Source organism: Calypte anna, chromosome 7 (assembly GCF_003957555.1).
Source record: "Calypte anna isolate BGI_N300 chromosome 7, bCalAnn1_v1.p, whole genome shotgun sequence".
NCBI classification, from domain to species: Eukaryota; Metazoa; Chordata; class Aves; order Apodiformes; family Trochilidae; genus Calypte; species Calypte anna.
The window spans coordinates 36145021-36158230 of record NC_044253.1 but is presented as its reverse complement, the minus strand read 5'-3'; the positions used below and the strand labels follow the sequence as shown (position 1 = coordinate 36158230).

At 48.9% G+C, this 13210-nt stretch overlaps 1 protein-coding gene and 1 long non-coding RNA gene across 4 annotated transcripts; one reads left to right on the top strand and one right to left on the bottom strand.

Annotated features, from left to right (window-relative positions):
- Positions 1-461: 461 nt before the first annotated feature.
- Positions 462-8306, bottom strand: LOC115598571. 3 transcript variants are annotated; one of them, XR_003987737.1, is made up of 4 exons: positions 8283-8306; positions 7287-7509; positions 3501-3648; positions 462-663 (listed from the first exon to the last, which is right to left on the bottom strand). It is a non-coding gene; the product is annotated as an uncharacterized LOC115598571 (long non-coding RNA). The 3 variants fall into 3 exon arrangements; XR_003987736.1 differs by lacking the exon at positions 8283-8306 and adding an exon at positions 8012-8114; XR_003987738.1 differs by lacking the exons at positions 462-663; positions 3501-3648; positions 8283-8306 and adding exons at positions 5984-6041; positions 8012-8114.
- METTL21A (methyltransferase like 21A) lies at positions 8203-10871 on the top strand. The gene is made up of 3 exons (XM_008495927.2): positions 8203-8519; positions 9431-9542; positions 10395-10871. Exons 1-3 carry the CDS (start codon positions 8373-8375, stop codon positions 10790-10792), a joined length of 657 nt encoding a protein of 218 aa, XP_008494149.2. The 5' UTR covers positions 8203-8372; the 3' UTR covers positions 10793-10871.
- The last annotated feature ends 2339 nt before the right edge of the window (positions 10872-13210 follow it).

The window sequence follows — 13210 nt, the reverse complement described above, 5'->3', positions numbered from 1 at the left end:
TTGGAGTGGCTCAGTGAAGTAATTCTCAAACAAAAATAAGAGCTGGCTTGCATCTCACCCTCCTTAGAGATGAAACATGCTGGGGACCCAGGGTGGCTGCAGTACGTGACATGTCTCACTGCTTTTTGGGCATGAAGGTTTTGGTTCCCCTGCCTCCAAGAGGCTGAAGGTTCCCAGGGGTCTCACACTTGCTTTGGGTTGTTATGCTGCACAGGGAAGAGGAAAGGGCTGCTCTTCCCATACTCTGGCACCCTCGCAGCAAACCAGGATTTATACAAACATGCAGAGGGAGAGGAAAGAAATCAGTAGCCTGCTTCCCTCTGCAGCCTTATTCATCTAAGTCTTAAGAGGAAGCTGACTTTAATCCCTGGAAATCACAGAAACAGCAAACTGTCCCACCTCCCTGTCATTCCAGAGGAATTTAAGCTCCTGCTTCCACATACCTCAGGTCACCAGTAGAGAGGATTTTTCCAGCTCCATGCATGTTTCTTTGTAGCTGCAGTAATGAGGAATATTTATTTGCCTCCTTCACTCTGGCAAAGCAACTCTTTAAAATCTTCACACAGATCTGGTCTCTTGGGATGGTGTGACAAAACCTGTTGCTGTGTGTGTTTTCTGCAGAACCAGGCAATCCTTTTCATAGGTGTAGCCTGAGTAACAACCCTGCAGAGATGACACACATTATCTTTTATTTATGCAGCTTAGTACTCCATTGACTTACTGCTACACCAATATGCTGAGTACCCTCTGTCATGATTTATTACCAGGCCTGGGTCACTTCCTATTTTCTGTCATGTCTTTCTGCTGTTTGGCTTGATTTACCCCAGTGAATCATCAAGCAGTTTCCATTATAAGAAAATCAATTACTGTGATGTACAATGGGCAGCACACACCTAGTGCCACATTCTGCATGATAAGCAGGCACTTTGGGTGCCAGATCTTGGCAATAACAAACGGGTAAGCTGAAAATAGCTTCCCACAGACCTTCCCCTGCAGATGGTTGAGATTCAGCCCCTTTTCCTCCTGCTCAGGGAAGAGAGATCTGTGCCATGGGACCCCTCAGTTCCTGCTTTTCTCTGGCCAAGGCACCCAGTGGCCAGCTCACACACACAAGGGCACTTTTACATAACCCATTGGGCTGTTTTCCCCTCTCACAGCCCTCACCTCCACCAGGTCTCAGGGCTGTCTGGGCAGCAGTAACAATTTCCCAGCTATTGGGAGGAGAATCACTGGTGCCAGGTGCCACCCAGCTGAGCTGCTGGGGTAGGAGTAAATTCAGTAGTGTCCCCAGGTCTGATCCTCAAAAGCATGCTGCAGCATTCTCCCAGGGAACAGAGAGGAGCAGAGTAGCTTTTGGCTTGTTCTGACATTGTAGGTTCTGAAAATAAAACGTAATTCTCTTGCATCTGTGTTCACAAAGAAAACGTGACCTAAATGTAACCTAGAAATAGCTCAAGGCAGACTGCTGAAGGGATTCCAGCGGGTGCTAATGCCAGCACAGATGGGAGTGCATAGATTCCATGCTTACTGTTCCCTAAGGAGGGCAAGTTTGTTGGGCAGGCCTTCACCCCTCCTCCAAGTCATGGCTTGTCTTTAACACTTAACAACACATGGAGTGCAGAGAGTGCCCTCTGCTTCAACAGTCACAAGAGGGATAGAACTTTCCAAAGATGTGGAATTGAAGCCCTTCCTAATTGAAGCCCTCTGGGGAAGGTGCTGTGAGTGCCAGGAGAGCTCCACACGAGCTTTTCAGGAAGGCCAGGTGGGATCCTGAAACAAAATCCGAGTCAGATGGAGGTGACAGCAGGAGGAGGAACAACCTCTGTTCCCAAGATGCAGGGATGGAAAAAACCTATGATTTATTCTGAAAACACAAAGGATCAGATTCACTCCTGACATGAGCCTCATGAGGCCAAAGGATCTGCAGCAGCAAGGAACAAACCCTGCCAACCACTGACTGCAGCTTCTGAGCTGTAAGCTTAACTATATGGATAATTATTTGCAGAGTGCATAATAAATGAAGACTGCCAGGCTCAACAGGAGTAATATTAGTGCTGCCAGCTGTGTTTTGGCTTGTGGGCTGACAGTGGAAAGTAATTCTGTCTCTTTCCTTGGCCTGTCTGCCCCATACCCAAGCCACTGTCTGCTGGTGTTCAAAGGAACTCCACTTCTCAGACAAGTCCTTACGTTTCCTGCAGTGGCTACTTGCAGGTAGATCTGTACCTGGTTTTACTCAGCACCCTCTCTCTGAAGCTTAGCACCTGGAATCATGACCACACAGCCCTGAAGCCCCTTGCTTCATGATGCAGAACCAGGCTTCCCTCCATCTGTGGGCAGCAGCAGATGTCTGAAACCATAGTTACCAGCTCCTGTCTGAATAATGACTCCTGAAACACTCCAAGGGCAGGTTCTTGCAGACACCAAATGCAAAAAGAAGCTGAGTGTCTTCCAGAATGCTTGAAATTAAGTTGGAGGATTATCCCTAAGCCATCCAGCATCACAGTCACCATCAGCCCACAAACTAGTTCAGTCAACAAGCTCCTGGCAAATGCTTGGTTGTGCTTCACAGGGCCAAGAACCTTAAGTCTTGTAAATTCTCCTGTTATCTTCACCTTGACTTAGTACTGCACGTGCCTTTCCAAGGCCGTGTGCCTTTTTGCTTGTCTACAGGGTGATAACACAAGCTCTGGGATGTGTTTTGTTCAATTTTTCCCTTCTTAGAAAGTGCCCCAGCTGCAGGAGGAGTACTGTCTGATTTTACTCTCAAGCAGTCTACGGATACTTGAAAAAGAGCCAGGACTTTGTCTTTTCCTGAAAATGTAGCTGCAGGAAGAATGAATCACCAGGTTGAACCTGTACAGCCAACTGAAAACAAAAGCTCAGGCTTCTGTGTCTCACTGTTGGAAATAATGAGGGGAAAAATAGGCATCCTGTTTTGAAATCCCCTAGCAGCTGACAGGACAAAAATATTGCATGTGTGATTGTCTTCTGAAGATGACAAGTAACATAAGAATATGGCCATTTAAGGGGGGAAAAAAATGCAGGAAAACAGTAGTTCAGGAAATAGAAAATGCCAGTGTTTTGTGGGAAAAAAGTAACCACTGAGGCTGTCCAAAACACACAAGCAGGATTTTTATCAGCCCTAAATTTTCTCACTTTTAAACCTTCTGTACTACCCTTGGCTAACGGTGAATCCATGCAAACCAGGGCCTGTGTTTCACAGCATAAGGACAGACTGCAGTGCTGGTGTCATTGATTAAATCTGTTCTTTTGCCTCTGCAGCAATCTCAGATGTCATTCCAGGCAATGCAGAGGCTTCTTGGCTGGCATGCAAGCACCTGAATCACTGCAGGCATACCAACAGCACAAACACACAGGAGTTAAAAGTTCCCTCACGTTAGCCTCTCTTTTCTGATCCTACCTTTGCTCTGTCTGAGGGTAAAATAAAGCTAGCTGCCCACTTATCCAAGGCTAAGGGAGAGTTAATGGAGACTTAGTACCTGAGAGGAGAATTCCAGATGTGCTGAAGCCAAGAGGGAAGGAGGCTCCAAAGCTGTCCTTGGTTTGAGCAGAAGGCTGGCAGAGCTGCTGCCCTGAGGTCCCAGGCCTTAGAAATAGCTCTTACTGCAGCTCAGGGATACCAAGTTCCTATGAGGAAAAGGAAAATGCTTTCCAGTCTTTTAACACAAACACTTCAGAAAAGACAAATTGCAGGCCTAAGCCCTGCAGTGATTTTTGTTCAGGGCAAACTTTTAAAGGTTTAATTCCAACCCTGGGCTACCCAAGCCTGGAGGGAGGCTCTGAGGAGCTTGAAGGTCCCTGAAACTGCTTAGACCGAACTCCTGCTTCTTCTCCACTGTCTTCTAACAAGTGCAGGAGAGGAACACTGCCAATACCATTACAAATACCAGTAAACCCTCCTTATTCTTTGTACATTTTTGTAAACCATTGTGCTTGGTTTTAAAAGGCAGATGCTCTTGTATCTGCATGAATGCTATAGCTTTTATCTGCCTGTCCATATAATTGTTTTTAAATGCTTTTTTAAATGCTTTTCAATTAATTGTTAACTAGATAGATTAACACAGTGCATTGCCTGCACTGTAATTTCATCTCCAGTGATACAGCACTGCACCTACAGAGCCCATCAGCAATTTGGCCACCACTCAGCCTCCATAAAAGGGTGGGGGTTTTGCTGCATTTCCCCCCACCCCAGACACACACACATTACCCTGGCCAATGACCATCAGCCAGCTGAGGAGTGCAGAAGCTGCTGGTGGAGGAGGGAAATCCCAGCCCCACCCTGTGATTTCCTGACCACAGCCCCCTGCTCACCAGGGTTGTGGAGAAGGTTGTAGGGCTGTGAACTTCTGGAAGTGCAGTGAGAAGTGAAGGAGGTTTCCAGCAAATGAAGCACAGCTGGAGCTGCCATGGTGGCTTGCTAAGAGCTTACTCATTTTTCCTTTTTGCTCCTTAATTAGAACTTTGGAATAACCTGAGCTTTCAGACTGGCAAGACCTTGGAGGCATCAGTCACAGGGTTCCACTGAAAACTGAGGGATCTTTCTGTAAGGAGGCGTCTTAGTAAACCTGGTGATTATGTGTGACAGTTTATCAAGATGCGAGGCTGAGGGTGTGAATGTAATGTGACTGACAGGAACTATTCCCTCTTCAGAGGCTCCAGAAACTTCCTGCTTTTCAGCTCAAGCACTTATGAACTTACACTTCTTCCTATCTTTTGATTACTTCCGTTGTTTAGCACAACTCTGTGTGTAAAGAAAACGACGTGCCAGATCAGGCCATAAATTAACTTCAAGATTTAACATTTTTGTAAGGATCTTGCTGAAGCAGCAAGTTCCAAGGCCTACTGTCACCCTGTCGGTTTCTGCAGATAGTTGGATTTTTAATTCACTCCACTGGTTTCAAAGATGATCCCGATCAGTTTGAGCCAAGGCTGTCCTGATGCTGCACCTGCAAGCTGTCATCAGCCAAATTAATCTAAAGTTCATTCCCTTTATATTTAACAGCAAGTGATTCACCACCTCATCTGTCTCACTGGTGTGGAGAATCTGGAAGCTGCTGGTGAAGAGGAAAATGTAAAACTGTTAAATCATTTCACTGGTGGTCATTTCAATGGTCACTCACAGCACTACTTAGGGAGAAAGACCACTTTCTTTTCCAGGTGTTCCTCCAAGCTTTGTGATAGCTCCTGTTGGTTTGGTTGATGAAAGCACTTGGCAGAACAGGTATTTGTCCAAACCTTACTTCAAAGACAGTTTTCCTGTTTCAGTGGAACGACAGCCAGAAGTAGCTGCTATTAATTTGGTGAGGAAAGGATTAAACCAGAAGTTTCTACACACAAATGTGGAACAGAACCGTTTGGAATAAGGCGCTGCTGCCAGAGGGTTATCAACAACACAAGTTTCTAGACAAGAGTTTAAAAAAATATTAAAAAATTTTAAAAAATCAGATTGTTTCTATTTATTACCTGCCTTTGCCTTGGTAACCAGAGCCTGTGTGAGGGATGCAGAACTCTCCCCACATCATGGATGGCTCCAAAATCCGTGTGCAGCCATGCGGCACATGCAGTGTCTGCAGAACCACCACAGGAACTGCCAAATTCTAGGAGAGAATTTGAGCTATTAAGCAGGAAAGAAAAGATTTCAGAAAGGGGGAGGGAGGAGTGTTAGCAGTGCTTCAAAATAAATCGCTCTCGTGTCTGTCTCATCTCCTGGATTCTTTGTTCTTCTGAGTACTACAAGGATTATTGCTCCTAAACATATTTTCTTACCACAAGCATCTTAGCTGTGTCTGAGGTAGCAGAATTTACCTACAGTTGGAAGCATTATCCCTTTGCTCTAGCAAGTACTTGAATAAGATAATGGACTTGGTGTTCTTTATACTTGAGGGCATTCTTGCTTACCTTCAAGCCAGCTTCTCCCTCCTTCCCAAGTTTATCTGCAGCCCAGGCATCCTCACAGCCTTCTGCAGTGTTAAGAGCTGAGCTATGTTCTTGCAACTTACTTGTTGTGCTAAGCTCCTGCCCTGCTGGGAGAAAAAGCATTTCAGTTCTGCACAACTGTTTTAGCCATAATTCTTTGTCACTGCATCTCCCTGATCCGCTGTCAGGAAGGGTGAACAACCCAAATCTCTTTCTCCAGCACTATAAAACTTGGGGTCTGTCCCTTCTTAAAAAGTTGATCTGGAGAGGGGAAAAGCAGGTAAATGTAGGCTGAGAAAGCATTTGGGGAAAAGGGACACTTACTGAACTTCTAGTGGACTTGTCTCCCTTTTTACTGTCCATTTCTGATCTGGGAAGTAATTTCTGATGTCCTGTATAAAGCTCACAGGAGCAACATTTGCTAGAGCAACACTAGCAGGGAAGAAGGGGAAATAGTTTTGGGAAGTGGAGCAGCACTGGTAGACAACCTGCTGGGCTGTAAAGCTATTCAGGGACATCTGGCTTACAGAAAGGTGTTCTTGGGATAAAAGCACTTGCTGTATTATTTTTGAGTACAAATGTGTAAATTTTAACACAGAGCCTCCTTTCACTCCTGTTGCTATCTTGGCAGACCCTAGGTCTTAAGAAATACTGCAGGGGAAGAAAACTGCTTTAGGGGGGAATCAGGAGGCAGTTGGGAGGACTGGAGCCTTGCCACACTCCTCCACATCTCCACAGCTGGAGATCCCAGGGCTGGCAGTGTGGTGGTGGAGGTGGAGGTGAAAGTTTTCTGCCTGGGGAGTTTCCCTCCATCTGCCTGATGGTCCTAGTTTAGGCACAGCCTAAGTGATTCAAAACCTCACCAAACAGAGTTCTCATTTCAAGTGTAATCACTCCCATTGCTTTTCCCACACTGCCAATATAAATAATTAAAAATATAAATGAGATAATAGCACGAGCAGTTTCAGACTCTCAAAAGCAGGAGTAGTGGCAAGGGACCAGCACTTTTGGATGTAAAACTACAGTAAGCTGAATCATCACACCTGCTCTGGCATGTTTATGAGAGGAGAAGTCTGAGTTGCCATCAGACAAGTAGGAACTGGTTTGGGGCAAGTGAAATTCTGGTTTCCATTCCCCTACAGTAGCAGAACCCTAAAAACAAGCTGCAGTTCCTGCTACCCCTGTGCAGCCTGTAATGCTCCTCCACAAAACCTTTCATCAATCTGGGGCCACTCTGGTGAAATTAACAAGCTTTCAGATGTAACCACACTGGCTTTCATCTGCCAGCCAGGTTTGCTGCTCCCTGTGGGGCAGTGGGGATGTTTACCAGAGCCAGTTCTGCCCCCCACCTTTTGAGGGCCAGCCATGCCAGGATGATGGTGACACTGGGAGCTGCCACAGGGACACTGGAGATGGATGCAGGGAAGGTGTGCTGCTTCACCTGGTACTTTGCAAGGTATGAGGAGCATGGCTGCAGTCCTGCCTCTTTGGGTGGAGTCCCTGCAGCAGAGAGGCTACCCCGTCCCTCCTCTGGCCTTCAGCAGTCTCTGGAGCAAGTTCAAGCAGCTGGAGCTGGAGACACACAAAGCAGAAGAGCGTTGTGTTGGGCTTTTTTCCAACCACGAGATGAAGCAGAGCCACGGGCGAGGAGAAGCCCACACACCTGCAACGCCGGAGGAGCCTTAGGGCTGCCCCAGTGCCCCAGAGCAGCTTTGGCTTTGCTGCCGCGGTCAGTGCTGTGCCCTGGGCAGTGCTGGGTTTGTGGCAGGGCTCCCAGTTACCCAGTGACAGCTTCCAGGCTGCCCCCCAGCACTGCCACAGACACGGAGGAGCGGACAAACACCTTAACCCCAGACACCCCTGAACCAAAACCCATGCGCCAGAACCTCAGCGGGGACAGCAGCCCACGGGCGTTTCGCACCTCCTGCCTTATTTCCGTGGCAGATCTGCAAATGCGAGAAGTCACCGAGCCGCACCCTCCTCCCTCACCCCCCTACCCAGTTCTGTTCCCCTCCGGGCCGCCCCCGACACCTCCCCGGGAGGGACGCAGGCCCGGCGGCTCCCCCTGCCCTACCCCAGGCTGCCGAACCTCCTCCCGCCTCGGCTGCGAGGGGCAGGGACGCTCCGGGGACCTCCCCCCCCCCCCCCGACGCCGTTCCTCAGCCGGGCGGGGAGGCGCTGGGGGCCGGGCCGGGCGCTCCGACACGCCTGGGGCCTGCGGGGCCTGAGCAGCGGCCCGGCCCAGGCCCCGGGCTCTCCCCCGCGGTGCTCGCCGGGTCTTCCCCCGAGGTCCCCCGGGCCTTCCCCCGCGGTGCCCCGAGGCCTTGCTTTCCCCAACCTCGTACCGGCGGCGGGGCGGAGCGGAGCGGAGCGGAGGCCGCGGTGAGGCGGGGGGAGCCGGGGCTGCGGGTCCCGGCGGTCGGGAGGCGATCGCGATGTCGCTGGTGCCGTACGAGGAGGGAGGCGGCTGGGCGGCCCGGCAGCTCCACAGCCCCTGGGCCAGCTACAGCTTCGCCAGCAGCAGCATCCGCCTGCGGCAGGACTGGCGGCGGCTGGGGGTGGCGGCCGTGGTCTGGGATGCGGTAAGGTTCCTTCCCGCGGCGGAACCGCCTCACGGCGCTGCTTAACGGGGTGTTGTGGAGGGAGGACTTGATGCCCATCAGGTTTTACCTTTACAGAAAGAGTTAAACTCTGCTTTGCCTCCCCTTCTCACCCCGGATGCTGAGGAAATACCGCAGATAAGAGGCAGAGCTCTCACCCGTCTCTGGTGGGAGGCCCAAGGTCCCTTCGGAGCTCCGCAGGGCTCCTGCTCCTGGCCTCAGAAAGGAGCCCGAGCAGACTGTGTCCTGGGGAGAAGAATGATCCAAACCCGAGGGATTTGTGGCAGGCCCAGGGCTTCCCATCGGTCCAGACACAAGCTGCAATTTTGCCTCTCGTTTTACAGCAATTTCAGCAAATTCCTCGCAGGAGTTGGTGCACAGGGCTGCTGCTCTGCCCTGACGTGCAGAATGTGCTATGGCAGGGGCTCCTGAGCAAGAGAAGCTGAAACACCTTAGATACAACCAGTCAGAAGGGTTGTTACTTTACTTTCCTGTGCCCTGTGTTTGTGCAGAAACCTTTTGAAATGCCACACAAGATACTAAGAAACCTCACCATGGGCTTTAGCAATACTGTGTTCATTCATCAATTTTTAACATTTTCCTTTCCAAATGCAGCTCTTCCTGCCTCCTGTTCCATATGGGGACTCATGAAGGTGGTGTGAACACAACTCAGCCTGAGCTTCCATGCTGCTTTTTTTTTTTTTTTCCATTTGCCTGTATAAGTCTTCCATAAAACTCATAGAAAGACCACCCCTGCACACTGCTGGCAGAGTGCAGACTCTTTCTGCAGACCTGAAGTGCCTGTCTCTTTCTGTAACTTTCTCTGAGTGTAAATCAGAAATCCTGAGTTCAGTGTGAGCCCTGTGCTTAACTGCCCTTGTCTTTTGGCATAGGCTGTTGTCCTCTGTGCTTATCTGGAGATGGGAGGCGTTGATCTCCGGGATCGGTCTGTGATTGAGCTGGGAGCTGGAACTGGATTGCTGGGAATAGTGGCCACCTTGTTAGGTAAGGGCTTTTTTGTTTACTTGTTTGAAGCAATTGACAACTGTAGTAAAGCAGCACTTTTTCCATCTCCTACAGAAGTTAGCACCAAAGCTACGTTTGTGAACTGTGATGTTTCCTGTTGGAGTCATCTCCCTTTCTTGTTAGACTTCAGAGCCTGCTGCATGATTTATTGAAGGGATGGTGCCACTGGGTTTACTTCATGGTGGGACCCTGTGAAAGCTGATGCCTGTTACCATGGTACTCAGCTCAGCAGCACTCACTTCTGCAGCTCTTCTCCCCCAGTGCTGTGCTTGCCTAATCCTCAGCTGCAGCACAGATAAAGCCACAGACAGAAACCACTCTCTCGCCTGGCATCACTTTTGTCTGACCTCTGAAAGAGGCTCTCTAGCTGCCTCTCTCAGAACTGGAGCAGGTTGATCATAAGAATCCCCATAACTTACTCTGTCATCAGCTATGGAAAGGCAGAAGGTTAATCCTCCACTTTCACACACTAAGGAAAAGCTCCAGCAAACACTTTTTGTTCCCTCCCCAACTTAATCTTCACATGAAGTACACTTTATATTTCCAAGTGACTGGTGAAGGATGTATGTATGTAGATAGAGGGCTTTTTGCTTGTTTTGTTCTTTCGTTTGCTTGTTTTTAATCAGGCAGCTCAGGAGAGCTGTTAATGTTTAACAGGAACTGAGGAGCCTGCTTGACTTGGAGTTCCAGGCACTGTTTTTATTGCATGCTGTATTTATGTTTTTATTTATGCTGTTCCAAATGCTGATCCTCAAGGTCCCTTCCAACCTAATATTATGTGCTTCTGAGGTCTGTGGACACTGACTGTTTGTGTACCCCTGTACTGCTTAGGTGCTCGTGTTACCATCACAGACAGGGCAGTGGCCCTGGAGCTCCTGGAGTCCAACGTCCAGGCAAACCTTCCTCCTGAACTACGTCCCAGAGCTGTGGTGAAGGAACTGACATGGGGCAAAGACCTGGGAAACTTCCCTCCAGGAACATTTGACTTCATCCTGGGTGCTGACATCGTTTACCTGGAGGAAACATTTGAGGAGCTGCTGCAGACTCTGGAGCACCTGTGCTCAGAGCAAGCTGTCATTCTGCTCTCCTGCCGCATCCGCTACGAGCGGGATCACAAGTTCTTGAGGATGCTGAGAGGCCCCTTCTCTGTGCACGAGGTCCACTATGATTCCAGTAAGGATGTTCATATCTATAAAGCACAGAGGGGGAGTCCCAAGGATGACCTCTGACTCTTATACTTTGCTGATAAACCACTGTTGCTGTTCAGTCCTCCCCTTGTTTATACTCAATACACTTGTTCCTAAGCATATAACTGCAGTTGTGTTATTTCACTGGCTTCTTGTTCTGATGGTCTAGTCTGCTCACTTGGTCTGATACAGACTTCTTCTGCTCTGCCTGTCAAACCTCTGATTCATTTCTCAGTAGAGCTGCACAGGCTTTTTCACTGATTTTTTTAATCAAATGTAATTTTTGAAACTGATTTAAGTTGCAGAAATCTCCAGGCACCAAACATGTCATCAAAAGATCTGTTGTTTAAAATCAAACCACACTTACTTTCTGTGGGAAACTTAGATGCTAGTGCTTTGTTGTTTGGTTTTTCCCTTTATCGTTTCCTTAACTCTAGAAAAGCAAAATTGGGTCAAATACAAGCTCAGACTCCAGCTCTGAATGCTTTAACTCTTCATGCCTTCTGCATCTTAAAAGCTGTGGTAAAAGAAACCACTTAGAAGGCAAACCCAACAAAGGCAGCTGCCATAAAGTTGTTCTATTGCTGTCCCAGGTGAACTGGACAGGGATAGGGAAATAAAGAACAATATATGTGGGGAGGGCTTGGGGATCCCCAAGCCTGGGGGATCCCAAGTCTGTTCTTACCTGGACTGCAAACGTGGAGGTTTCTCCTGCAGCAGTGAAGCAGTCGTGGCTCTCAGGCTGTCCCTGCCAAGGAAACTTCCCCTCAGCCAGACCAGGGCTCCTTGGGACAGACACTCCTGCACGTGTCCCAGCAGGCAAAGTGAAACAAGGAGGCTACAACTGCTCTTTAAATATCAAATCAGTCCTCGACTTACAAAGTATGCTCTACAAAAACAATGCTCCACTTTCCACCTTCGTCTGTGGCTCAGTGTCTCAGAGCTGTTCTTTAGGAGAGGATGCTGCTGCTGTGAAGGCTTTGCAGTGAGGGGAGCACGTTTACTACTTGGGTCCTTGGGGCAGTGTGTAGGTTTTGGCACGCTTTCCATACACAGATTCCATCAGCTGAGCCTGTAAGAACACCTCTTGGTGTCTGTCCCACAAGATCCCATGTGAAAACTGCTGCAGCCTGCAATCCAACTCACACCAGCAGCAGATTTCTTCCTTCTTCTAGTGCTGGAAGAATGAAACTGGTGAAAACAACAGGCTAACAAGAGACACCTACACCTTCAAACGCAGGAATTGCTACAGAACTTTTTTTTTTCTTCTTCTTTAAACTTAACTTACAGAGCCCCAGGTCAGGTTTAGGGTTTGAGCATGGGCATGCATGTCTCTGACACGGGCAACAACAAACACCAGCAGCTGCTTCAGGGGATGGACATCAGCAGCATTTTATCACTTCTGCTTCCATCAAACTTCCTAGCTGGTAAAGATGCAGAGAGCCTGTGGTACAGAGGTGATGTGCAGGCTTTAATCTGGAAATGACACCTTTACCATTCCAGCTCCCAGGGATGAGGCCTGAAGGGCTTTTTGCTTCATCTCTGACACCTCCCTCTTTTTTTCAGCCAAATTCCTTGCTTGGCTCTGGGCTGGAGTTGCTGCTCCAAAACGCTTGTGACTGTATCTCCAGGAGCCACACGGTGTCACTAAAACAGCACTGAGGCAGCTGGCTGGGAATCCACTCTGGAACCAGAGTCGAGGTCCCTTGGAGGCAAGGAAGAGAGGATGGAAGGATGTAAGGAAGAGAGCACCTCTCATGAAAACCATAACATGAGCTTCCACGTGTCAGACGTGGCTGCTTCTGTGAGCAACGGTAGAAAAAAAAAATTATCAGCTCTTCCCACTCCCTGGCTCTCATTTTGGGCAGTGTGGCTGTCAGTTCTCACCACTCTTCTTCCCCTTCTTTCTCCCCGAGCTCCTCTGTGGTCAGCATGGCTCTGTCTTTTAAACCAAACCAGTTGCATCTCTTTCCATCTGTTCAGCAGCTTTCAGTGTCTGTTTCCCCACTGCTGCAGTCACAGCAGACACCAGCCCCAGGACTGCCCCCCCTGCACCAGACAGTGGGCACTGCCTTCTGCTTTCCCAGGCTGGGCTTCCAGTTTTTTGTGCTCCCATCAGTCCTAAGCTTCAGGGAGATGTCAGGAGTGAAGTCTGTCCACACCAGATGTGCTGGACAGCAGGAGCAGAGGTGTAATTGTCCAGTCCCTCTGCAATGACACCTGCAAACTCTGGTGTCCTGACTGACTGGTCCCAGGTGAGCTTCTGCTCTGGTATGACACAAAGCAATGCTTCAGCACCTCTTTGGCAATGACACAAACTCCCTGCCTGAGTACCCTCTTGTCACTGTTATCCCAAGTCAGTGTCTCCTCTGGGTGGTTCAATTGCATTGTGTAACAGATGATGTGAACTCATCTACAGGGAGGGTGTGTTTGGGCACAGATCCCTGAGGAGTGGGGCAA

What these genes read in the sequence shown, in the direction of transcription:
- METTL21A (XM_008495927.2), top strand. Translation starts at nt 8,373, where the DNA reads ATGTCGCTGGTGCCGTACGAGGAGGGAGGCGGCTGGGCGGCCCGGCAG. An exon ending in CGGCCGTGGTCTGGGATGCG is followed by an intron (nt 8,520 to 9,430) that starts GTAAGGTTCCTT and finishes CTTTTGGCATAG; the next exon opens with GCTGTTGTCCTCTGTGCTTA. An exon ending in AATAGTGGCCACCTTGTTAG is followed by an intron (nt 9,543 to 10,394) that starts GTAAGGGCTTTT and finishes TGTACTGCTTAG; the next exon opens with GTGCTCGTGTTACCATCACA.